Source organism: Prunus dulcis, chromosome 1 (genome assembly GCF_902201215.1).
Source record: "Prunus dulcis chromosome 1, ALMONDv2, whole genome shotgun sequence".
Lineage (NCBI taxonomy): Eukaryota > Viridiplantae > Streptophyta > Magnoliopsida > Rosales > Rosaceae > Prunus > Prunus dulcis.
Genome location: NC_047650.1, coordinates 23,417,271 through 23,444,477, shown reverse-complemented (window position 1 = coordinate 23,444,477; position 27,207 = coordinate 23,417,271). Strand labels below are relative to the sequence as shown.

Sequence of the window (27,207 nt, the reverse complement as noted above, 5' to 3'; positions counted from 1 at the left end):
TACCGATCTAACGTGATCTCCACCATGAAATTCTCCATACAACAGCTCCTAAGCTGCTTTGGCAGAGTCTGCATTTGCAATTTGTGGGAAAATCTGATCTAAGACTGCATTTTGGATAATACACAGAGCTTTTGCATCCTTCATGAGGATTGCAATTGCTTTCTCATCATCTTTTTCTTCTGAGATTTCCTCAGATGCCTTCTTTTTATTCTTAGAATCAGAGATCGGAATTCCCTTATCTACCAGATTCCAGAGCCCATATGATTTGAATATGGTCACCATCTTAATCTTCCAAAACTCATAATTTTTGCCAAAGAAAATCGGAGTTCTCACCTCTGAGCTTCTAGATCTAGCCATGGTTGATCTCAGATGCTTCCAAAAACGAGTTGTTTTCAAATTGAGGAGAAAACGAGCTCAAGCAGCTTCGTGGGCTTTGAACGAGCCCCCAAATTTCCCGATAATTTTTCTTTCACAGGTTGAACGCCCAGCTTCAGATGATTGAACCTGGCTCTGAGGCCATGTTAGTGTTTTCTAAGATTTGGAAAAGGCAGAGTGATGAAGAAGAAAAGAAGAATTTAGAGCAAAGATATCTATGCTAGACGTGTAGCAGCAGAATGTTCTATTCCATTCAGTCACTCTCTTTTCCTTACAACCTCACGCACATAGTGTGAGGGAATATATGACCATTAGGCTTAATAGCTGGATCCTTTGCACATCAAAGAGATCTCAACTATTCCTTTAGTCATCCTATAGAAAGCTTACATTTGGCTTACAAAACAGAGTTAAAAAGAAAATGTATTTAACTACCTAATAAATACAAACTAAGATGACGATTGCTTGATGAAATGAAATGACATACAAGGTTGATATTCTCCTTCTCAGACTTCCCTTCTTCTGCCTCATCACAACCTGAACTCTATTTCTCTTGCCCTGCTTGCAACTTCTCAAGTGTTTCCAGCTACTGCTTCTTTGTTTTTGCATACTTCTTTGCCCTCAGCACCTTCACAACCTCTACAACCACAAACAAAAACCAAACATCAATTAAAGACTCTTCAAACCCAACAGCCTCATACTCCAAAATATATTTACACACAAAACAGAAGTATACCTTGAGTTGTGACCAGCCGATAGGCATGGCCAAGAGCAAGAGTTTCGTTGGATCTAAGAAGCTTAAGACGAGTGAAACGCACAGTCATGTTGTGCTCCTGGCTCTCTACCTCTTCCTGATGTTGATCAGAAACCCAAATTATTATCAAAAAGCAAAAAAATCCCAAATTTCGATTTCTGGTGTTAACGTTCCGTCCCATAGGTATGTTTATGGTTTAAAGAAGTGGGTTATCTTAAATTATGGGGAAGAATTTTGTTCCAATTATTTCCAATTCGAGTATTATTCTACGTATTATCAGTTCACTAATTTTAAGAAATTAAAACTTGCCCCTTGCCACCGCTCACAAAGTTAAGTCGTAGCTCTTTGAATTAGGGTTTATTCTCATCTCCGTGTGTAGCCCATGGCCGCAGCGAGCTTTCTTGGAACCCACCTAACAATTACTGCCATAGCAACCAAGCTGCACTCTCCTACTCGCCATTGTTCTCTAACTAGAACCCCAAAACCCTCACGCCTGCTGGTGATGGTAAATAACGAAAGAGCCAAGGGCAAGATGGGAGGGTCTTCCACATTATTCAAGTGCAACAATATATCACAGCCACATGGAGATCTATGATTCTGCGGAGGAGGAGGAGCATGAGCAGTTCGTGTGGTGGTTTCGCGAGGCTTGGCCCTACTTGTGGGCCCACCGCGGTAGCACTTTCGTCATCATCATATCCGGCGAAGTTGTGTCAAACCCTAATTACTTAAACCCTCTTCTCAAGGACATTGCCTTTCTCCATCATTTGGGGATCAGGTTCGTTCTTGTTCCAGCCACCGACGTAGAGATCCATAAACTTTTGGCAGGCAGAGGAAAGAAGCCAGAGTTCGTCGGTCCTTACATAGTCACCGACCCGAAAACAATAGACGCCGCAAAGGAGGCGGCCGGGCTGATTTGTTCGAACATTGAGGCAGTTCTTTCCGCACGACCCTCCATATCCAACATCCGACGACGGCATGGCAGCGAAAGCAGCCGTCTTCATGAAGTTGGCGTGAGCGTTGCGAGCGGTAACTTTGTTGCGGCTAAAAGAAGATGAGTTGTTACTGGTGTTGATTATGGGGAAACCGGCGAGGTTAAGAAAGTGGACGTCCGTCGGATCCGCGAAAGGCTCGACGGTGGCTATTGCATTGTGTTGTTGCGCAACATAGGCTATTCCAGTTCCGGCGAGTCATTGAATTGCAACACTTATGAGGTTGGAACGGCTTGCTCCCTTGCTATTGAAGCCGACAAGCTCATCTGCATAATGGACGGCCCGATTCTCGACGACAAGCGTCTCGTTCGGTTCCTCACTCTTGAAGAGGCGGAGGCAGAGGTAGACATGTTGATTCGAAAGCGAAAGCAAGAGCACCACCAAAGTTTAGGTTTTGCTGTTGGGGGTTATGAGAGGCAGCAACAAAGCCATCGATTAAATGGCTACATTTCAGAACTGGCTGCTGCAGCCTTTGTTTGCAGGGGAGGAGTTGAGAGAGTTCATCTATTAGATGGAACTAAGGGCGGGGTTTTGTTGTTGGAGTTGTTTAAAAGAGATGGGGTGGGGACGATGGTTGCAAGCGACCTTTACCAAGGAACCCGAATGGCCACAGAGTCAGATTTCTCTCGAGTGAGAGAACTTATACAAGCTTCAGTAGCTTCTGGAGAACTGGTTAGGAGAAGCGATGAGGAGCTGCTTGAGATGATATTGCTGGATTGCTTCGCTGTTGTTGAAAGAGAAGGTCAAATCATTGCGTGTGCTGCTCTAGTTTCTTTCTCGGAAGAAAAATGTGGGGAGGTTGCTTCTATTGCAGTATCTAGTGACTGCCGTCTACAGGGGCAGGGACATAAGCTACTTGATTTCATAGAGAAGAAGGCATCTTGTCTCGGATTGGACAAGGTCTTCTTGCTTACAGCTAGAGCTCTGGATTGGTTCAAGAGACATGGGTATTTTGAATGTTCAATTGAATCAATACCCGAAAAGAGGAGGGGAAAGATTAATCTGTCCCGTGGATCCACGTATTATATGAAGCAGCTATAGTATATGAAATGGTTTTGACATGTGAATGCAAGTGAAATCACGTTCACATGATATTATATCAAGTTTCCGATGTGATTGATCAACATTAACAATATTATTATTATGCTACATAGAACTATGCATGTGTTATATATATATATATATATATATATATATATATATATATATATATACACAACATACCTCATGAGTCATGGCCATACATATTGTAGTTGTCAGCTCTTCCTACAAAGGAACACAATAGGAGTTTAATTTTTCTCTTTTTTTCTTTTTAGGTAGAAAGGCAGACCAAGTGATTGATTCACAGCCTGACTCTGCAGAAAAGCTTTTTTCAATTTTTCTTGGATTTTAATTGGACTTATTGACCTATTTGTAAATTTTCTTTCTGTTTTGGTCTCTGAGGTTTCTTGGTTGTTTGGGTGAGGGGATTGCACTTTGACAATGTTGGCAGTGAAAGTTTGCTTCAGCTTTCTGCTCTCTCATTTTAAGATCCGTCTCTTTTTGGCTTGGCTTGGTTTGGTTTGGTTTCATCGTAATTTCTTTACTTCACTATTCTTCTTCTTCCTCTTCTTCTCTCCCTATCCTATGTGGTGGGTTGCTTTGTTTTGTGTGCTTTTTGACATTTGTGTTTCGTGCTTCATTGAATTGGAAGTCTTCCCTTTTCCCTCTCTCACCCACCTCCTCTCTTAAATTTTATTTTTTGTTTTTTACATCAAGTACGAAATTGTCAGGAACAAAACCGAAGACCGATTGAAATGTAAAACAAGGCAAATTACAAAGGATTGGCTTGAGGCCCAATCAAATAGTTGGCTCACTCGACGGCCCTTAAATACTGGCCCAATTGAAACGATATTACTGCTGTCGTTTTTAATTTCGTTAGGATTTTGATTTTCCACACCCTCAATGGCGCTCCACAGGTCATGTGGCCCTCTCATTTCGAGCCCAGCACTCGGTCCCTCCAAAACACCAAAATCTCAACCATTCATCTTCAACATTTCCCAACAATTTCCTCAAAACCCATATTCAAAAACACCACCGCAAAGCCACTAAGAGCCACGAAGACACCCCAGAAGTACGTGTACCCTGACCCAATCCCCCAATTTGCAGAATATGTAAGTCCGTTTCAAAATTAGTGCACTTGTTTTTTTTTTTTTTAAGTCTGAAATTGAATGCATGTTTGTGTAATTAGCTTGACTTGTTTGTTGTGGCCTTGTGGTTGCAGGAGACCCAGAAGTTCAGGGCTGAGCTTTCCAGGAAGGTGTTGAAGGACAAGGAGACTTTTGGGGATGACCTCCATAGCGTCATAGACGTTTGTTCACAGGTATGTTTTGATGAAGATGACAAGTATTCTTAGCTGCACTGACATTGGTAGGTGTAAATTTCAGAAAATTATGCTCTGTGTTTTCATAAGCTCAGAGTTGTAAGAATTATGAAGAAGGAACAGCTTACAAGCTGGCCCATCAAAAGTAATGGGCTTGGGCTTGTAGACATTTTTGTTTATTTTCCAACTTCCAAGCTGATTTTTGTTAAGGTAATGAGAACATTCAAGTTCTGCCTAAGAAGAAGGTACCATAATAAAGAAGCTGGTGCAAGTGGGTTGTTTGGTTTACATTTATTATTCTGAACTTGTGGTGGCTCAGAATTGGTTGCCAAATGTGACATGTGGGCCTAGCATTCATGGTATCTCTGTGTGTTGGATTTCATTTATTTGCTATGTGAAAATCAGGTTTAAAAATACTATGTGAAAGGACAATTTGCTAAACCCTGGGAAAATCAGGTTTAAAAATACTATGTGAAAGGACAATTTGCGTAAACACTAAACCTCCAGGTTTGAATCTGTGATTTCTTTTGGAAGGGTGATTGATTCTATTGGCACCCAAAATGTTGATCTAGAAACCTTCCTCACTTTTTAATTCCAAGTTCAAGCACACCGGAGGGGGAAATGGATATGAGAATTTCCTTTTCCAATTTTTTAACTAAACTATGGGGAGGGAGATTCGAATTTGGGTGCACAATAGAGAGCACACCGGCCCTAACCAACTTAGTTAAGCCCATGTTTGCTTCCTTTTTCAAAGTTTTAATTTCTTTTTTCCATTTATATTATAAAGATTAAGATTGAGGTTATAAAGTCATTGAAAGAATTAATAATAATTGGGGTCTTAGGGTGCAACTTTTTTGGTGCGAGCCACCCTTATTTGAATCAGCAAAGATTTGTTTCCTTTCTTTTCTGTGGTGAGGTTTGAGTTTGCCCTGACCTGTAAACCGTACAATAATTGAGCCCCTAGACAAATATCTGACCCGACTCTATTGTACTATTTTCCAGACAGCTTCCATCAAATTGTTCTAACTTTCTATGCACGTTTACCTTCACGCTGGCAATGTTTTGACTTATTACGACCTATATGCGGTGCATGAAGCTAAAGTTAGATCTGCATAACTATTTGAACTATTCAGAATCAACTCATTTAACATGTTGGTTTAATCAAACCAGATATTAGGTGAGTTCTTGCTCAAGGAGTATGGAGGACCTGGGACATTATTGGTGGAGCCTTTCACTGATATGCTGGTTGCTCTCAAGGAGAAGGAATTACCAGGAGCACCTTTGGCTGCAAGGGCATCTCTGTTATGGGCTCAAAGCTATTTAGATCAAGACTGGGAAATTTGGAACTCAAAATCACCAAACTGATGTTGTTTCTTCATTTACAATCCACACAAGTCTGAATTTTTCATTTGGTGTTGTATTTCTCCAGATCATTTATATATATATATATATATATATATCAAACACAAAAAGTTGTAAAGACCCAAAACTCACACTTCTAATACAATGTCAGATTCAGTGGTTTTTGTGTTGCTATACATGATGATGATGTCTTATTGCTTTGAACATGGGTCGAATTGGGGCTCTGTGGTTGTGGTTGACATTGGATTAGAAAATTTGGTTCCCAAACTCCATGAATTTTGGGTTTTCAATCTATTTTTCCACGCTCCAGGATTGCGTGCACCTGGATATGATGAAACTGAAGGAGCCAGTCCATTTTACATTCACTCTACTGCCTACTCTGCATTTTGCTACTGAAACGTTGAACCATTGATCAGCTCACACCCTCAGAGATGCTCTGCAATGAGGGGCGCCAAGACTTTGACCTCAGTGCAGCAGCAGCTGCGGCAGCAGCATTCGCCGTCCTGGGTCGGTGCCTTTCGTGTTTTGTTGCCTGAATTTTTTTGACATGGTGAAAGCATTAGTATTTCTGACTTATTAACCAGTAGTTTCAGAAACAAAGATTAAAAGGGTTGTTTTGGGTGATTGCTCTTGTTCAATTTCTCATCACAGATGAAGATGACCAAAAAGAAAGCACAAAAAACAAACTAAGATGACAATTGCTTGATGAAATGAAACGACATACATGGTTGATATTCTCCTTCTCAGACTTCCCTTCTTCTGCCTCATCACAACCTGAACTCTGTTTCTGTTGCCCTGCTTGCAACTTCTCAAGTGTTTCCAGCTGCTGCTTCTTTGTTTTTGCGTACTTCTTTGCCCTCAGCACCTTTACAACCTCTACAACCACAAACAAAAACCAAACATCAATTAAAGACTCTTCAAACCCAACAGCCTCATACTCTAAAATATATTTACACACAAAACAGAAGTATACCTTGAGTTGTGACCAGCCGATAGGCATGGCCAAGAGCAAGAGTTTCGTTGGGTCTAAGAAGCTTAACACGAGTGAAACGCACAGTCTTGTTGTGTTCCTGGTTCTCTACCTCTTCCTGATGTTGATCGGAAACCGGCAATGGAATGATCAAAGAAACATAGTGACCAGGGTTCAATCTCATCACCTCGCTTGCACTGATAGGCCAATACATCCTCTCTATCTTCCCACTTGGATGCTGTACCACCAGAGCTGCAGCATCAATAGCCTGACAGTTTCCCATCTCTCTGTCTCTCTCTGTCTCTCTCTCTAGAAACCAATGAAAGATGAAGAAGAAGAAGAAGACGAAGGTAGAGATAAGGAAGAAGAAGAAGAATGAATAGGAGAGGTGGAAGAAGCAGAAGTCACTTTCTATACAGCTCCTCTCAGCCCAAACCCCACACCCAATGATTTAAGTAAAAATGGGTTAAGCTTAAAAGTGTCTAAAAATTCAAGCAAAGGCCGTCCTTCCCCAACTAACTCATGCTACGTGCATCAATTTAAACCAAATTGACATTAAAACGTCATGTCCAAAATAAAATTCCCAATACTTTTTTAGATTAGCACTAGTACTAATGACTGTGAGATTAAGCAAGGATAACAAGGATTATTATTAGTAATGTATTTATATATGACACATTGACAATCACCGGCATGGGATTTGGAAGCGGGTTTGGTGCCACGTGGAGAGATGTCAGATGGTAGTGATTTGGAAGGACATGCTCGGCGCTGTCGACGGGGTCAAGGTTTTCAGACTTGGGAAAAATCGAAGTTCCTAATTAATGTAAAAATGATTAAATTATGTGACCAACTATTTCTGACCAAAACGGCAAGAGCGTGCGTGCGTGCGTACGTGTGGTGAAGATTCTTTTGCGTTGATCAGAAACCATGGACAACGACATCCTACCCCCTCATCTCATCACACACACTTTGGAATTCCTTTGCTAGGCTCTAGCTTTTTGTACTGTTTGGTTGATGAGAAAGTGGTGGGAAAAAGACAAGTTCCAAATGTGAATATAGGATACAGTCGGAACTTCAGCTTTATACGCATTCGCCAGTTCATATTCTCTAGTTTTTGAATTTATCTATGACTATAGTATAGATAGTACTACTCATTGGAGATGGGAGCTAATATGCATATATAAAGCAAAGCAACCCACTAATATGTCTTTTCTTTGTGTGCCCATGCTCAACTTTTCCTACAAGCTTCAGACTCCAATGCAATGCAATTTGAGTAGGATCCAAGGATATCTCAAACTATTTAACTACCATTTTCAGTGTTTTCAATCTAATTATCTGTGTATTTTTTTCATCACGTGATTAGTGATATTAAATTTTCGTTGCCATCCTTATCAATAAGTTTAGGTTTCACTATTCTTAAAAAAAAAAAAAAAAAGAGAATTTAAGATGTGGACAAGCACATACAACAAAAACAATCGTTTTAATCCACTTATATATATATACAAAATAAAAAAAAATAAAAATTTAAGGACTGAGGATGAGAATATCACATCTTACCCCCAAAAAAAAAAAAAAAGTGAGAAAATCACTGAAGTGGACTGCCAGAATCAATCTTGTATAAATTTTTGGGAGCAAACCCTGCTGACTCTTCAACATCTCTGGTCACACAGTCGATTTTCGAACCCCAGATTTTAGACAAGGTGAACATAAAAATTGACCAAATGAAGAATGAAAATGTTAAAATTTTCTGTTCTATCCTTAAAAAAATATTTATCATTGGATAATGAGCAAAAGCCTGACCAAGTTAAGAGAGAGGTGGAAATCTTGCTGACAATCTTTGACTACTGTAAATCTGGTTTAACTTAAACTAATTATATATATATATATATATATATATATGAGTTTAATTAAAAACCATCTAAACATGTAAACATCCCATGGTTAATGTCAGTGTGTGTAAGCCATGTGAGGTGTTGCAGATTTTCTGGCTCACATATTTAATGAGAATGGACTATTTCTTGTTCAAACACCCAATAATTTTATATACACCAAACGGCCCTTATGGCATTGGTTGTGACAGTCACTAATATTTAATAAAATTATTATAAGCCTATCACTTTTATTAATATTAGGACAGCTTTAAATATAAGAAGTGGATGGGGATTCAATTTCAGATAATAATAATAATAATAATAATTGTTCATAGATTGCAGCCTGTGGAGGGTGCAAGATTAGGTCTTGAATGTCTGTTCCTTGCTTCCTCCGGCCTTTTAAACATTCTTGAAATCTAATTAAAACCTTTGCCAACAACCAATTGACTCTGTGAAAGGGTCTTGTTTAATTAGTGGGGTTGTTCTTATTGTTCTTTTCTTCTTGTTTTGGACACATGGTTTTCAATGTGTCTTTCTCCACATTCTTCCCCCCCAACCCCGTGATACTAAACACAAACTATCCATTCTCAGTTTAAAATTTTATTTTCTTCTTTTCTTTGAACAATGGAATGAATCATTGTCGAAGATCCCGACGACATAAGAGCAAAAATAAAATTTAGGAAACAAGAGGAAACTGTTACTGATGTCACTTGTTGTTAATGATGTTCATGCATTAGTCTTGAAGATCTACTTCGAATTTAGGTTTCAGTACAATTGGTACAGAACTAGCTTAATGATATTTAAGGACATGTTGGAATATAATAAACTCTGTGTGACTTGTAAGTGAGGCATATAAAGTTCACATGGGGAACCATGTGAGTGTTATACAAGGACAGTTGAGATTTTTAGGACAACTGTGAGGTCTTTTTCTTACTGGGGAGCCCTTCAATTTAGAGGTCAAAAAAGTTGGCTGGTCACACTGCATTTTTACTCGTACGGTAAATGGTAACAAAATTTTACAGTAAACTAGACTTGAAATTTGATCTTTTAGGCTAAACTAGCCTGTTATTCTGTTTGTAATTTTTGACAACAGTTTAGATTCAGAGGGAGGTTATTGTAATTTGCCCTGCTTTGAGAAGTGCCAGCCAAGCCAACATGTATATATAAAACCTTAGAAGATGCTTCTTTTTATGCTAATCTTCTCCCTCATAAAACCAAATTTTAGTGCTTCTTTGTCATTGTTTCCCAAGGGTACTCTTCAAGAACACATTATTGAAAAAAAGCATGATATCATAATCAATAATCGTATATTCTTTATTTCAAATAAAGCATCTAATGGTTCTTAACTAGACATTGCAGCATCTCCATTGCACTACAGTTAGTGGAAGAACCCTTTTTTTTTTCTTTCTTTCTAAAATAAGGGTTTTATTTAATTCATAGTGGGAATAACTTTTAACAAGAAAAGATCTTTTTTTTTTTTGCTTACAAGCGATAGTCTAAACTAAAGGGAAGGGGAATTTCTCACAAACACACACAAAATTAAGATGCCATGGGGGTTCGAACCTGAGACCTCTTGTCTGCAAATCACAGCCCTTTTCTTCTTATTCGAACTTGAGATCATCAATCTTTAGCACTGAGGATGAGATTTTTGTTATAAAGGTGGTCATACATATCAAAACACCATCAAATATGTAGCACTAATGTTAATTAGGCACCAGGATCTTCACTAATATCTTAAGTTAAAAGGAAATCTCTTTTCTTCAGAGATTAAGCCTTTTTCTTTTGATATGTTAGAACCACACTCAGGATATGATTTTGTATTATCATTTTGACAACTTTCTAAAATCATAATGGGTCAACAACAATGGTTGATCAGCTCGAGGTAATAATATGTCCTAATTATTAACAGATTATAGAACTTCATATTCAACAGAAGAAAAGATTGAACAGTGATGATTGTTTAGCCCCCAAAAAAAAAAAAAAAAAAACTATCAAAATGTTTACTTTATTTTCTCTCTCAAAGAACATTAGATAATTTGTCTCTAAACAAATTTATGTTTTCTGACTTATCAGGAACAGTCTTGCTGTATACATCTTTCTTTGATGTTTACCGGCAAATTCATGCATGATAAAAGTTATTTAACACTTTATAAAACTTTTATGATTTATGATTGCAATGGTTCCTTGGCATAATCTGCGCATCAGACAGAACAAATGGGACTTGAGAGTTGAATTATTGATTAGGCAGAAAGATACCCTCATCCGTCCATGGCCTTGAAGAAATCTGAAATGGACACGAGCATTTGTGGTGGTCACCATGTCACCCCTATGATTCTTCGTTAAATCACATCAAAATTGGCCTGCCTTGGTTTTTAGAGACACATTAACAACATAATAGGTTAATTCCTTGCCTTAATAGGAATCTGTTCTACCTAATAAATCTTGGTGGTGTTTTCTTTTTTCTTCTAATCTATGCTTTTTGAAGTAAATAGAGCAATTAGGGGGCCAAAACCTATTTTCTTTTGCTTTTGCAGAACGGGCCTCTCTCTGTACCCAGCTGAGCTTTTTCTAGAAAGCTTAGAGCCCAAGATACAGCTGGGTTTTCTTAGTTCTTACACTTCATTGAGAAACGTGGCAAAAAAATTGCTGTCAAAAACCACACACCGTGGCTGGCTCATGAGAGAGCCGTTAGAGATAATAAAAGAAAGTGATCAAAGAGGTTAGAGAAGAGAGGGGTTGTTGGTATGGCCAATGCTGCAATGCTGAAGGCCTCTCATCCTTATTTGCTGTGGTGTGTCCCTTTACCTTATTTGCTGCCTAACTTTCCCAAAATAAAGGTGGAAATGGAACCAATCCAGGACGGCTTGTCGTTTTTAAATTCTAGTTGTTGCTAATCTGAAGTATCTGTGAGGTCCCAATTGGAAGGTGGTAGGAGCCATGTGGCGCAACAAATGAAGTTTCTCATGCACAATACAGTCACATGCAAATGCAGGAAAGTAAAACTCCCAGTTGGTATTTGGAGAAAGGGGACTTGCTAGAACAAAGATTTTTCGTTTTAAGTACTATTGTGTTCTTCCTTGGAGTTAATAAAAAGATTAGGGCGAAACAAAACATTCATGTTCTCTAGTGTGATGCACACATTTTTGAGATACTGTGTGACCATTTGACTCTGTTCACTGAAGCACCCCAATTTGACAATCACACCGAGGGGAAGAACTTGTTGAGGTTGAAAGGCAGGGAATAGAATTCCTCACTTCTTGTATCCGTCTTAAATGATCGGAATCTATCCCACCAATGCATGCCGCGATCTTTCCTCGTTGCACTGTCATTGCGATGCAGCGTGATGTCCAGAAATAGGCCCAGGAAACCAGCAACAAATGCTTCCGATGAGAAGGGAACATTCACCATATCATTGAACTGCAAAAACATAAGGAAAAAGGAGTGATTAAGTCTCTTGCATGAGACATGGGACTGAAACAAGAAAATATAATAGTGTTAAGAAGTTTAAAAGAGCATAGGAATACCCATCTTGCCCCAGTGTGCACCGGGCCGTAGCCTTTAACAAGTGTGTATTCATTGAAGTATTGTGGTATTGACAAGCCCATGTAAATAGAGAAGCCTAAAATAAATTTCGTCCTAAAACTGTTCAGATTGCAATACTGAAGCAAGGTAAGACCTGCTGAACCTGCTCGTGCACACAATTATGGAGAAATGCATTAATTGACCTTCAACTGAGGTTTATAATCAAAACCTGACTCATCAGTTGACAACATACCAACATAAGCGAAGAAAAAGCAATACAATGCTGCAATGATCGGTGCAGGAATTGAGGCAAAGACAGCTCCAAATTTACCTGAAAATCCATGTTTTGTTTAAGCACACCTATAAGAAGACAGATCACAACAAAAATCCTAACATAAATCACTTACCGAGTATGGAAAAGAATATCATGAAACTGGCTGAAATCTGAACAACTCTTCGGCTGCCAACCCGTGTTAATGCTAACAAACCAGCATTTTCACTGGAGATAAATTCAAGAATGGTTATCAGGCCAATTGGTGAAAATAGGTAGTAATATAATAACTTGAAATGTCATTTCTAGATATACGTTAGCTGCAAAAGAATCTTACACAGATACTGATGAGCCACTCCCAGTGCCGAATATACCACAAAAAAGAATGCCCACTCCCTAGAATCAGAAAACAAAGAATAATTAATGTTAAGCTAGGTTTATAAAGAATAAACTGAAGTCTTTTCTGTTTTAGGCTTGAAAATGTGTTTTTGCTTTCAGTTTGTCTGTAGAAGATTGTTCATAGGGACGTGAAATTGATCCACATAAGGGAAAAGTATAAAAGATGCAATCATATGTAATTACCTGCCAACCAACACCACGGCTTAAAATAGAAGGTGGCAGCGGAGTTGCACTTGCATACCTTGACACAGCAATAAAGCCGCCAGTGGACTGTTCAACCATAAAACTTGCATTAGAATAATTAAATCAAACATCAATTTGATCTGCCATATATTTAATAGAATCCAAAACAGATACTGCATTAAGTTTAAAAACTTAAGAATGAGAACAATAGGAGTACGCAAACCTCTACAAGAGCAACAAATGAAGCAGCCATCATTGCAAAAGCTTCTCCAGCATCAAAAGTGGGAGCTCCCCATTGAAAAGGATATGGAACTCTTATCCTGATAAAGTGTTAAACAATCAGCATCCAAAGTGGGAGCTTCATATTTTAACAGGATATTGATCTCTTATCCAGTGAAGTGTTAAACAATGAGAAGCGGTATGGACCAAACTAACTCGCCTCTCTGTCATGTCATTCTTATTTGAATAGAAGACAATTGAGACTAACATCTAACACCACATGAGAGCATTCCTTCTAGAGTTGCTGGTATTTAGTACACTAAAATGAATACATGAATTATCATAACCCTAAAAGAAGGAAGCACCACAAGAGAATTACCATGGAGCAGCACCTATAATGCCAGCACGATCAGTTCGACAGGTCAATTGAGTCGTGGGTCCTGTGTTCTTATAGGCCCCACCCACAGTGAGCAGATGAGCATAAACCCACACAATCGCCACCGAAAATAAAACCGCAAAGCGATCAAAGAAGAGCGTCTCACTGCGCATCAAATGAGGTATGTACTGGAGAAATTCATTAGATTAACACACTTCCATACAAATGTTTCAACTGAGGGGATACAGTTGATATTGTTTAATACTGTTGTGAATGCCGTACCAAGGAAGGAGCAAAATATCAAATGATTGAAGATTACCTGTGAAAATATCAGTAGAATGATGAGTTGTGGTAGCCCAATCTCCACACATTTTGCAAACTACACATCCAAAGACAAAGTTAATAACCTAGTAAAATAAAAGAAGGGTGGGGTGGGAAGGAACAATTTATTAGGCAATCTCATCTCAACAAACGAACGTGTATACACATACCACAGGAAAACCAAACTCATACAGCCCAAAGCCTGACAAAGCAACCAAAGGAACAGCAGAAAGTGGACTTATGAACCTGGAGAAGCAGAAAGAAATAATGGTTAACCAACAACATAGGTTCATGAGGCTTAACATATTATAAAACACAAATGAAAGTTCCAACTCAGCATGAACTTTCAGTTGGAAACCATTTAAGTCCCAATGCATATAATTTTGAATGCTTCTGGGAGACAAAATTTAATTATAGTTGAAGTAGGTCGGCATTTGCAGTGAAAACTTCAAAAAGACGCAATAAATGCCAGGTGCTAACCAAAACATGTATTAAAAACCTCATGAAGAAAAGCTTAACCAGGCCAAAATACCAGAATGCAACTGAAAAGAATTTATTAAGTCTAGTCATATGGCAGAGTTTTAACAAACCTCGCCACATTGCGCCAAAGACCACTGAAGCCAACAACAATCTGCAGAGTTGATGCAACAATAAGTGCACCCTGGGTTCCGCGCATTATCTTCTCGAATTTCTGCATACCCATTGTAGAACATGACAGACACTGTTATGTTTACATTAAAGATAATACTAACTGAAAATGTAAGTGAGATTACAATTAAACAACCTCCTCGGGGTTCAAAACATCACTATATCGACCAGCCAAGATGATTGAAATGGTTGTTGGCACATAGGTATAAGATGCTCCAATCACTGCTGGTAAACGAGTCCCAAAGAATGTTTGAAGCAAGGTGTTTAATCCAGCAACAAACAGGATAGTCTGAATCATTTTTGCTTTCTCCTCCTAAAACGATGGTGGAAAACTTACTAAGATAGCAAAAGTCATATTACTTGTGAAAAGATCAGCATATCAGAGAGAAGATGATCAAGAATTGTTAATTGCTTGCTACTATACTTGTAAAGACTTACATGTCCTCCTCCCATCTGGGGAACGAGAAAGGTAGGAATGAGAACTGTTGTGCCAAGCATCACCAAGTAATGTTGGAAGCCAAGTAGGATAGCTTCAGCTGCATAGAGAAAAAATTTCACACTTACACACAAAATCACATTGAGAAACAAATGCTGATGTAAGTGAAAATAGATAAATACCGAGGAAGGTGAAATAGTTTCATTTGTCATTTTCCAAAGGGATCCCAACAAACAGAACATAAATATACACAAGCAAAGATTTAAAGTTTCCACAGATTAGAAAAAATAATAGTAACTAACTGGGGTTTTAAAACTCAACAAGGACTAACATCACTATTGGCATAACAACGTATCAACAAAACAAAAAGTAATGAAGGTGGTCAAATCGGTTACACAAGTCTGAACCAAACGACTCCAAATTCCTGTGTAAATCTTTATATGGTATAGCAGTGAAAATGCGAACAGCGAGGAAAGGGAATTATGCACTCACGCCAAGGAGGAGGACTGGTAATGCAGTAGGAAACGTTTGGTAGCTGATCTTTGACTGGATGAGGCTGTAGCTCCTCCTGTTTTGGCGGTGGTGCATGTCCGCCTCCTGCCATTTTCCTTTCCTGTTTTCTTCTTCTCCTTCTCTCTGTAAGACATCCAGAGTTCAGTTAACTATCGTTTTATTTACTCAGCATAATAACCGAATTTCCTGATAATACCCATATACTCAAAGCACCCAAAAGAAAAAGAAATAAAAATAAGTGTGATAAAAACAAGAGGTCTCAATCCTCAACAAACAACTCTGCCACCATCCTAATCTAACACCCAAACGACCAGCTTAAATCCCAGAGTCCCACTCAAATAAATCACCTACAAAGATTGATAATTTACAAAGAAAGGAAATCAAAAAACAAGGATGACAGCAAAGATTCTTACTTTTGATTTTGAAGAAGCTAAAGTAGCAACTTCAGAAGGCAAGCTCTCGCAGTGAGAAAACTCTCTTACTCTGGTCTCGAAAAGTTTGCTCAAGCTAAAACTCAGGGTCAGGGGTGAGTGTGCATTGTAATGAAAATTGTGGCATATAGAAAGATTTACAACCCAAAACCCACTTGGAGCCCAAGGAACATAAAGTGATTGTGAAGATGTGGAGAAAAAGCAAAAGGAGGAAAGAAACTGAGACCCTTCCCCTCCTAAAGCGAGAAAGAAATTAAACCAAAACACCTCTCTGACCCAAAGGAATCTCCTACTCCATATCTTTATCATTATCAAATGCATATCTTTAATTTTTGCAATGTGAGTCGTCCTGCTTTTCCTCAATCACGTAAGGATGAAGCTTTGTATAAAAGCAGCTCCACCGTCACCACCTTTACTAATCTTATTATGACCAACTACAGTTTCGTTAATAGTAAAAAAAAATTCAAAGGTGTAAACTTTGAAGCTCTTTGGAAGTAAAAGAAGTCTCTTTTCTTTTGTCATTTATTTATTTAGCAAGTAAAAGAAGCCTCTTTTTGCAGAGAGCAGAGACTACAATATTAAAAATTGCAGAGAAGAGGCCATTTTCATACCTTGTTTGCAGGGCTCCTAAGACTGATGAAGCGATCAGTCCCTTACTTTCCAAGTATGGTGTCAAACAGTATACACAATGTATCTCCGTTTTGTCTCAGTGATCTTTTTGATTCAGAGCTTTGCATGACACTTGGGCACTGAGCTGTCTGTCTGTCAAAGGGAAAGTGGGGCCACTTCCTAAACAAAGCTAGTTAAGAAAACAATTTGTATAACATTAATAAATATCAATCCAATTTTTTTTTAGAAAGAGAATTCATTTATAGAACTGAAGATGTACAAAGAGCGATATGATACAGTAGCATTGTTAAAATCTTCTTAGGACAATCTCATGGGACAAACTCCACGAGAGAAAAGATTACCACACATATCATGGACTAACAATAAAGTCTGATTTAGGTCACTTTGGATCATTACAAAAAAGAACAATTCAAAAATGAAAACTAATACAAAGACCTCCAACGAGAACTGCAACTAGAGACCAACATAGTAGACCCACATGAGAGGACCGCAGAAACCCCAAATAGTAAACGCGCAGGAAAGGACCGCAAAACATCCCAATTGTCGAAAGAAGCCTTTTATGAGCAAAATCATAGTCCTTTGACACTCATACAAACCGCAAGGCATATCATAGCAAAAATCAGGAGAGAACACAGATGAGGAACACAAATACAACAGTAAAAGGACCTCTGAGAAGCACTCCACTTCAACTCAAAACCTGACAAAGAAAACTTCCTATGACCAAGCATAGTTCTTTGGTCGGCGCAGAGTAGAGAAGAGCACAACATCCCAACAACTACCACCAGCGTCGCTGCTGCTCCAGCTGTTAAAATATAGACAAAACATCAACCAACATGTATCACAACTCTCCCGAGGAGAGACACAATCCAGCATCTCTACTGTCGCCTCCGCCGAGACAAAGACAATACTAGCCACATAGAACACTACAAAAACAATAAAACAAAACAAAACAAAACAGACAAACAAACCTAGATCCAAATAGATCTAGGCTATCTAGGGATGGAAAGGGGAGGAGAATAGGGGATAAGAGGAAGGGAAAAGATGGGAGAAAAAAAGGGAGATGAGGAGAGGAAGGGGAAGATGAGCGGAGGGGAGGAGGGGGAGTGGCCACCTCCCCTTTTAGCTTTCTTGCAGTTGGTTGTCGGCAAGGAGAAAGGGGACCAGGGTGTGGCTATGTTTTTTTTTTTTTCCTTAATATCAATCCTATTGTAATTAGGATTTTTCTTTCCTAGTTGATTTCGTAGATTTTAGGATTAGTTTCCTTGTACATTAGTATACTCTTGTATAAATCAAGTGTACCTATCAATGAAAAGATCATTATGGTCAAATATGAAATTCACATGGTATCAGAGCAGGGCAATTAAACCCTAACTCTTAATATTTTTCTACCGCATCCTACCTTCTCGTGCCTTAGACCCTTCACGGCCCGACACCATGGGTGATTCCTCCTACGCATTGAAGCTTGAACCTTCAAGCCTTATTACCTCAATAAGTCAGATCATCCGGGTTTGGTAATTGTGCCAAAGCCGTTGAATGGAGATAATTATGCGACGTGGCATAGATTCATGACAGCTTCATTGAACGCCAAAAATAAATTGAGTTTTGTTAACGGAACCCTCAAAGTGCCATCATCAGAATCCAAGCCTAATGAACACGCATCATGGATCCTTTGTAATGATATGGTCTTCTCCTGGATTGCCAACATACTTGATCCCGAAATCCGCGATAGTGTAATTTACTGCACCACAGCCCGAGAAATTTGTAAAGATCTTTGTGAACGATTCTCTCAAAGCAAGAATCCTCGTATCTTCCAACTTCAATGGGAGATTTCATCTTTGACACAAGATCAATTGTTAGTTGCTGCCTATTACACCAAGTTGAAAAGCTTATGGGATGAACTAGCTTCCTACACCGATTCTTCTGCCTGCACCTGTGTAGTCCATGGAAATTGCAACAAACTCATGCATTTCCTTATAGGATTAATTGAGTCTTATAGTGTTGTTCGTGGCCAAATTCTCATGATGAATCCCTTACCGTATGTTCGCCAAGCATACGCTTCTGTCAACCAAGAAGAGAAGCAACACATGCTTGGAGCCTTACGAGCCGTTGAAACTTCCGATGTTGCAACCATGGCTGTTAGAATTGGACAATCGAATCAAAATCTGTCCACTAGCCGCGATGATCGTCACATTGATCGATCAGACCAAAACCGTTCCCAGACCTCCAACCGTGATGACCGCCGCGCTGGATCTTCCAAAAAACAGCCTCATTGCACTCTCTATGATGACGATTATCATCACATTGATACCTGTTGGAAGCTTCATGAGTATCCAGAAGGTCATCCACACCACACACTGAAGAAAAATTGTGATGGTCCATCTTCAAAATTTATGTTTCGGAAGGCCCAACAAAGGATGAGATGCAGTCTGTATGTCCAGCCTTTTGGATCTTCAATTTCAACAAATGTTGGCTACCATGAATGAAAAATGAGTGATTGACAAGAAATCCCAAGTCAACGCCGCCGCCACCAATAAAGGTTTGTCCAAATCAACAATGGATTATTGATAGTGGCACGATAGATTACATTGTTTTGTCTCCAAATTGTTAGTTCATCATAATGTTGATCATCCTCTGCAACCGGTCCGTATGCCAGTGAGGAAAAATCCTCAATTACCACCACATGATCATTCCCTCTCAATTTTACTTATACTTTATGTGATGTGCTATATGTACCTACTTTCACAATAGATTTGATGTCTGTGAGTAGAGTTACAAAATATTTGAATTGTTGAGTGACTTTTTTCTTGTATTGGTGTATTTTGTAGGACCATTATGAGGAAGACGATTGGTTAAGGTAAGCAACATGACGAGCTTTATTATTTGGTGGCACTATTGGCGGAGAAACCCTAAAACACAACCAACCACTTTACCCGTCACTGTCCATCATGCAATCTTACTGTCACATCAACCGATCTTTGGCATCTTCTTCTTGGCCATGTTTCTTCATCTAGATTAAATTTTATGCCTAAGCATTTAATAGATTGCCCTTTTGTATCTAATAATCCTTGCCATGTTTGTCTCTTGGCAAAGCAGAGTCGTCTCCTTTTTGGTTGGAACAAGTTCAATTTCCTCCATCACATCATTTGATTTAATCCATTGTGATATTTAGGCCCTTATAAGCATTTGTCAATTTCTAGTGCTCATTATTTTCTTATCATAGTTGATGATTATTCCCAATTTACTTGGGTATTTTTAGTGCGCCATAAACATGAGACACAAAATTCTTGTAAAAAATTATTTTCCTTTGTTGGTACTCAATTTAATTTCAAAATTAAGCAACTCTGTGCCAACAATGGAGGGGAATTTCTCCATCCAAAAGTTTTTTCATGAATAGGGCGTAATTTTTCAACACTTTTGCGTCCATACGCCTAAACCCTCTTTCTCTCCTCTTCATGTTTTTGGTTGTCTTGTCTATGCAACCAATGTTCATGTGGCACATAAATTCGCTCCTCGTGCTATTCCCTCTGTTTTTCTTATTTATCCCCTTAATAAAAAAAGCCTTCAAACTTTATGATCTTGTGTCTCACAAAATTTTCGCGAGCCAATATTCCATGAAAATATTTTTCCCTATCAACATTTATCTTCTCTCTCTCTCTCTCGCTCTCTCCCCAATTTCAGTCTCATCTTCTTTTCCAGTTGCTTCTTCCTCATCTGACTTAGACCAATTTTTTTCTTATCCAGCCGCTACTCCACCTAGGTCATCCCTTACTAGCCTAGTCTCACCACCCTCCATCATTGAACCTGCTCCTACCTTTGAACCTACTTCTGGCCCCATGCCTTCATCCCCATCTGCTCCAACAGCCGGGCTTGATGCGCATGACTCCATCCCATTATCTCCATCGGCCGAACCTGTACCCAGTCTACCCACAACCAATCCACCTGCATCGACAACCATCCCATCTTCACCAATTTGACTGTTTCTCTGTGTCGTCCCTTGCTTACGTGACTATATCTGCAATCATGTCATGTTGCCCATCCCGGATCAATAGTCTTCTTTATTGTCTGGTCCTACTAAAGGTACACGTTTTCCGCTTTGCAACCACCTCTCCTATCATCATTCTTCCCCGACTCACCTTTCTTTCATTGCACAAGTCAATAAAATGGTTGAACCCAGTTTTTATGTGGAAGCCGCTTCCCACTCTCATTGGCACGAAGCCATGCAATCTGAATTATACGCCTTGTCCGCTAATTACACTTGGAGTTTTACTGCGTTACCTACTGGAAAGAAGCCAATTGGTTGTCGATGGGTGTATAAAATTAAGCTCAAATCCGATGGGTCCGTTGAATGGTATAAAGCCTGTTTGGTTGCTAAAAGTTTTACTCATATGGAAGGTGTCGATTATCAAGACACTTTTTCTCCTACTGACAAGATGCCTACAGTTCGCTGTTTACTTACTCTTGTCGTCGCCAGTCATTGGCCCCTCCATCAGCTTGTCGTCAACAATGCCTTTCTTCATGGTGATCTCTATGGAATCAAATATCTACAAATCCTAAGTCAAATAATTAAGCCAATCAATTTGAGAATTATTTGATTCTTACCCTAATTGGGGATTTGATTTTAATCAAATCCCTAATTAAGTCAATCTCTCCAAATTGGGGAAGAATAATTCCTTTCCATTTGTGAAATTATTCTTCCAAAACCCTAGTCTCCGAGGCTCCTATAAATTATGGCTACACCAAGGGTTGAGGTAATTCTAAACTTTTGTCTAAAACTCTGCAGAAACCCTCTCTCATAAACCTTAGCTGTCATAGTATCGATATTTATACGATATGTACATGGATATGTTCCGAAATATCCGTGATCGATATTATCGATATTTTAGACTATGGTGGAAACACATTTGGTTTTTTATAAGGGCAGCCACTAGTAACTGCCCTAGTCCTGCCGCCCCCCAACCATTTACTACTATGACAAATGACAAATAAGTGGAGTTGCTCTTAACGTATCAACTTTGGGCCCAAGTGGGTCAGGGGAGTGAAGGATGCTGGTAATTTTCGTTGAACAATGACCAAGTTTTAAGAACAAGATGCCAAAGAAGATGCTTTATTCGTAGTTACTTGTTGCATTGTATATAAAAATGATTTCTTTTGGGTTGGAACTTGACGTTATTTCCTTTGGGATAAAAGATTGAAATTGTCTTTATATCAAGTTTTGAGTGTGGTTGGTGTCACTTCATTAATTAACTAGAACTTTCCATGATTCTGACCTTCCTTCCAAGTAAATGAAGTAAACATCAAAAGGTTTATTCCATTTACCTTCTTTTCCCTAACCCCCGAAAACATTATATAAATAAATCAAGTAACCAACTTTATAAAAGAAAAGAAGAAAAGAAGAAAGAGAAATAGCTATAAACTATAGAAAGCTTAATCAGGTATGCAAAAGGGAGGGAGGCAATTGATTCTCATGTAATTGAGTGCCCTATCACTCTACCAACTAATAGAATTTGACTGATCATATTCATAGTTTAAGCAGTATGATTGCAAATGCTGCTTAGTTAAGTTCCCATCATACTCCTAAGATCCTCTGGTTATAAAGAAAATAATTGTCTGAATGACTCTTCTTTTGGAGAAAAACTTATTTATACCGAGGATATCATTGTGGTGCTATCCCGAATCAATCATCTATTGCTATGTGTTTTGACTTTATGATATGATAATGCGTAATATATTTAGAATAGCACCACAATGACATTCCCATTATATGTAAGTTGTTCTCCCTTTTTGTGCTTAAAGGCTGTAATCTGTTGGCTAACATACTTCAATCTTTTGCTAAAGACACTTTATAAAGTCTCTTTCGGCTACAGGTAATTTTGAAAATAATCATTTCTTCTTTGACCTTTCACATCGGTGGCCACTGTCTAAACAAATTTTCATTTGCATAGTAATCTTCTTACTCTTAGAACCAACCATATTGGTGGCAATGTTGGTCGATGAGGGCCACTTCATGAATGATTTGAGTGAATCCTCGTACTGGCAAAATCATATGTTAATGTTTCCTTTTAATATAAGAACTCTTGTTGTAAATAATAGAGGTGGAGCCCACACGTTATATAGTGGAGCCCACATGTTTGAAGGTTTGCCTATAAGAAGAATACCTTCCCATTGTAATATACAGATAGAAAAAGATCAAATTGATTGCAGAGAGAAAAACCATTTCAATTCTCTCCAATTTCTCTTTCAATTTATAACACGTTATCAGCACGAAGCTCTAACCAAACTGAGTTCTCTGATGAAGTTCTCTCAACTGCAAAAGCCCAACCATGCTCCATCCTTCCCTCTCTTACCAAAACGTCCACCATATGCATAGCTATCTATAGAGTTTTCTGGGTCTTTCACTCTCCACATATTTCTCAATTTCTCTGTCAATTAATTATGGGGAAAATGTTGCATGGCTAAGCTTAAGGCAGACCACTCTTTACCTGCCTCTGAATTCATTTCCTCTGCACCTCTTGCTTCTGACTTCACAGCAGTCGCAGCTGAGGCGAGAGCTGCTGTCCTCAAACAAGCCGACCACCTTCACCTCCTCAGCCGGTGCAGCAGCTGACCCATTAGCCCCAGCAGAGCTCTCAATCTTCACCGGAACAGGCTCGACGGGTTCGGGACCTTGGGCTCTGCTTCTGACTTCACAGCAGTGGCAGCTGAGGCGAGAGCTCCTGCTCCATTTTCAGCTGAAGCTCTGTTCGCGAAGGAGAAGTGTTTGAAGCAAGCTGTGAGCAACGGGATCGGTCGGTCGAATGTTATGGTTGTTGAGGTAGCTGAATGCTTCCGAAGCTGCCATTTCTTAACAGGCCAGCAGGTCATAGTCTTAGCCCACGGCTTCGGCACCGACCAGTCGGTCTGGAAGCACCTCGTCCCCCACCTCCTCGACGACTACAGAGTCGTCATGTACGACAACATGGGCGCCGGAACGACAAACCCCCAATTCCCACCTAACCACCTGCCGCCGAGGTCCTGCCGACGCGAACTCGACTATTATTTTTCAAATTTTCAATCTTCAAGTTCAGGGCATGGTCTCCAACTGCAGGCACAGCTGTTGGAGTTGGTGGGACTGGGACTGGATTTCTCTGAGCCAGCTCCTCCTTCCGGGTCTTGGTGGCAACACCAGTCAAAAACCAGGTCCTCGACATGGTGAAGTCCCGCAATGATCGGAGCTCGGTCTCGCTGGTGCGCAAGGACTGGAAAGCCTCCAACCACAATTCCAGCAGCCGATGCACGCAGCCTGGTTTTGGACAGCTGGGAAGTAGCCGAGGAAGAGATTGAGCAGCCTTGCATGCACCATGACGGCCTCTTCCTCTCCATTATTATTGGTTAATGAAAAAAAATTGAAAAGCAAGAAAGAAGACGAATGGGTTGTTGTTGAAAAGCAAGAAAGAAGACAAAGTTGGGTTGTCGTTGAAAAGCAAGTTGATCCTAGCGGAAAGCAAGGTAAAGAAAACAAATGATTATTGCCAGGCATGTGAACACCCACCGAAATAAAGAGATAAGTATCCTGCCTCACTTTATCTCCTTTACTTAATTACATTACTAAAATACCTACAGAATTTAATACTCATTACCAGATTGCAGGTGGAAAGAAGAAAAACCAACGTGATATTCCACTAATATAACAGTATAATAATATTATGCTATTTGATTGTGGTGTTGATATGAACCCACAAATAATTGCCTTTACTTTATTGCAAATTTACTTTTACTTAAAGTATGATGTGGAATTAACCCTCATACTTTATGAAATTACTTTACTGTACATTATTTACTGTATGGTGTAGGTTTATTACCCATACAACAGTATTTATTTAAAAGGGTGGTGCGGGTTTATCGTCCACGCCTTTAATGTCATTTAAATGTATGGAGCAGAATTAGTGCCCATACAAGCACATTTCTTTTATTTAAAGTATGATGTGGAATTAACCCTCATACTTTATGAATTTATTTTACCGCACATTTAATTTTATTTAAAGTATGATGTGGAATTAACCCTCATACGACAGTATTAATTTAAAGGGTGGCGCGGGTTTATCGTCCACGCCTTTATTTTTATTTAAATGTATGGAGCAGAATTAGTGCCCATACACGCACATTTACTTTTACTTAAAAGTATGAAGTGGAATTAACCCTCATACTTTATGAATTTACTTTATCGCACATTTAAAGTATGGTGCGGGATTAACGTCCATACAAGTAATTTTATTTTATGGATTAATTGTGCTGTATGATGAGTTTTTACAGTATACAGATCAGGACCAGAAGTTCCTTGATCCTCATCATACAATTACATCAGGACTTGAAGATCCTTGATGATGATATTGATATGAGAGCTGGCAGTCTCTCCGGTACTATACTTGTAAACAAGAGATCGGACTTGAAGATCCTTGATCCTTGATCCTTGACATGTAAATAAGGACCTAGAGTTCCTTGATGATGTAACAGTACCGTATTGGTTAAAAGTGCCGTACACATGAATAATAACTGTACTGGCAAATGTACTATACACATGAATAGATATGTATTCATGACTTGATGAATAGTACCGTATACATGAATAGTGACGTATGCATAAATATTAACCATTTTGGGTAAACCGTCACTATATACAAAAGGGAACCCGCAGTTCCTTAAACTCATGGATGAGCAATTAAATGAGATGCCAGAAGTTCCTCAAAATATGGACAATTATGTAAGGGCTTGAAGTCCCGAAATATGTACAGAAAATTGTAAAAATGTCCATACCATGAGAATATGTGATTTTGGCCCGAAGTTCAAAATCTAAGGGGATTGAATGTCCATACCATGAGAATATGTGATTTTGGCCTGAAGTTCAAAATCTAACAGTGTTGAGAACCTAAAGTTCCAACAGTTAAATGGACAACCCTTGAGGTATTATTGCAAATTGTGGTACACCACATATTTCTTTGGCATAAGAAGATGATGAATTTAATAAAGTTCGATTTTGTTATAATCGACACCTCAAGGAAGAAATATATTTTGTGAATCCGGTTGTTAAGAATACACCGTGAAATGGATAATATCAATATAAACCTCAAATGATGAATTGAGGCTCCCCACATATTTTGTTATATCTGGGCCGGAAGCCCATGGATCCAAATATATGAGAGATCCTGAACTTGAAGTTGTGGGTATATAGTAGTTAATGCTCTTCACTACTATATTGTGATATTAGCGTGGCTTTTACTCAATCCATATTTCATGTCCATTTGAAAAGGGCGAATAAATTCTGAGTTTGTGTTTAGCCCGGGCCAAAAGTTACGGGCTCACATGCATTGAAATATGAAATTTGGGAGAGTCGATGTGGTTATTTGAACCTATAAGGCACAAGGTTCCAAACCGTCATTTTGAAAAGACGTAAAAACCACAGGTGTAAGTTTAAGAATGTGCGCAATTATTATAACAGGAAAGGAGCATACAACATATAGATTTTTTCCACCTGCAATGAAGGTGCAGGCCCTGTAAAATCTATAAAATTACATTATGTTCTGGAAGCCTCTGAAGGAAGAGGACGGCGCCTCTTAAGCTTAGCCATGAGCCTCTCGTGGTCTCCCAAAATTCTTTCATTGGAGACCTGCAGCATGTCTAGCCTTCTCAGTGTATCAACGGAGTACGAACTCACCAGTTTCAACAAGGCATTATTCTCTTCCTTTAAGTTTCTCAACCTCCTGTTGAGACTCATGAAGCATTCTTTGAAGAGACGAATTTTCAGTTGTTAGCTTCTGAACCTCGTTTGCTCTAGCACGCAAACGATCAGCCATGTTAGAAACAGAAGCAGCACTCTGAATGCTAAAAGCCATTGAGTCATCAATAGCCTCTTCCTCAGACCTCCCTGTTAACAATATTTCATCCATTGGAGTAATGAAATTCCTAGCTACTATGACAGCAGTAGCATCATTCATCATCACAGAATCATTAACTGTGAGATGACGATTTTGGGATACAAAGGATGGACGCCAAACTTTGGCGTCACTGGTTGTTGTGGGAGCATCATTTAAATTGAAATAATTTGGGCAGGAAGAAGAGGAAGCCATTTTAAGAAGGTTTCGAAGAAAGTCTTACAAAAACTAAAGTTTCAGAAAATGAAGGAAGTTGAGTTGAAACGCAGTTGCTCCAATCAAGTTTTGCAAAGGCAATATCTATAGACGAAAATGTGGCAACATTTCCAGGATCCCAATATCTTCTCGGATCCCCATATTATCTTTTTCTTTCCCAGATTCCAAAACTTCACGCGGCCTCTAATAATGCCTGTCGGCACTTTCGGCATTTTCAAGTATTATTTTCGTCAAAGCCGATCTTGCTTTACGGATTTCACGGAGCTACTTTTTCAAAAGTATCCCGAGAATCTCGCAATTTTCCTATGGTTAATTTGAAATTCACCGGTTCTACCTATTCATTGTATTTGTGTATAAATGTGTTACTAACGAAATTTTCTTTGCAGAAGACATCCAGTTTTCTCCATACCTAGTGATGCGATATCTACTTGTTTTTCTTATCAGTAAGCACTCAATA

At 39.0% G+C, this 27,207-nt stretch overlaps 3 protein-coding genes and 2 pseudogenes across 3 annotated transcripts; 3 read left to right on the top strand and 2 right to left on the bottom strand.

The window, feature by feature from the left end:
• Positions 1 to 1,707: 1,707 nt before the first annotated feature.
• Positions 1,708 to 3,156, top strand: LOC117616809 (annotated as a pseudogene).
• A 903-nt stretch (positions 3,157 to 4,059) lies between these two features.
• Positions 4,060 to 5,866, top strand: LOC117621339 (annotated as a pseudogene).
• Positions 5,867 to 5,868: 2 nt separating this feature from the next.
• LOC117621261 lies at positions 5,869 to 7,334 on the bottom strand. Its single transcript, XM_034351674.1, has 3 exons — positions 6,813 to 7,334; positions 6,564 to 6,715; positions 5,869 to 6,371 (listed from the first exon to the last, which is right to left on the bottom strand). The coding sequence occupies exons 1-3, from the start codon at positions 7,090 to 7,092 to the stop codon at positions 6,252 to 6,254; spliced, it is 552 nt and encodes a 183-aa protein (XP_034207565.1). The 5' UTR covers positions 7,093 to 7,334; the 3' UTR covers positions 5,869 to 6,251.
• Positions 7,335 to 11,667: 4,333 nt separating this feature from the next.
• On the bottom strand, positions 11,668 to 16,355 carry LOC117615461 (nucleobase-ascorbate transporter 6-like). The gene is made up of 15 exons (XM_034344542.1): positions 15,982 to 16,355; positions 15,548 to 15,691; positions 15,058 to 15,155; positions 14,756 to 14,932; positions 14,562 to 14,662; positions 14,142 to 14,217; positions 13,970 to 14,029; positions 13,654 to 13,838; positions 13,279 to 13,375; positions 13,056 to 13,142; positions 12,811 to 12,869; positions 12,610 to 12,701; positions 12,456 to 12,533; positions 12,205 to 12,365; positions 11,668 to 12,097 (listed from the first exon to the last, which is right to left on the bottom strand). Exons 2-15 carry the CDS (start codon positions 15,657 to 15,659, stop codon positions 11,879 to 11,881), a joined length of 1,602 nt encoding a protein of 533 aa, XP_034200433.1. The 5' UTR covers positions 15,660 to 15,691; positions 15,982 to 16,355; the 3' UTR covers positions 11,668 to 11,878.
• Positions 16,356 to 18,308: 1,953 nt separating this feature from the next.
• On the top strand, positions 18,309 to 19,112 carry LOC117616801. The gene has a single exon (XM_034346226.1). The coding sequence runs from the start codon at positions 18,309 to 18,311 to the stop codon at positions 19,110 to 19,112; it is 804 nt and encodes a 267-aa protein (XP_034202117.1).
• The last annotated feature ends 8,095 nt before the right edge of the window (positions 19,113 to 27,207 follow it).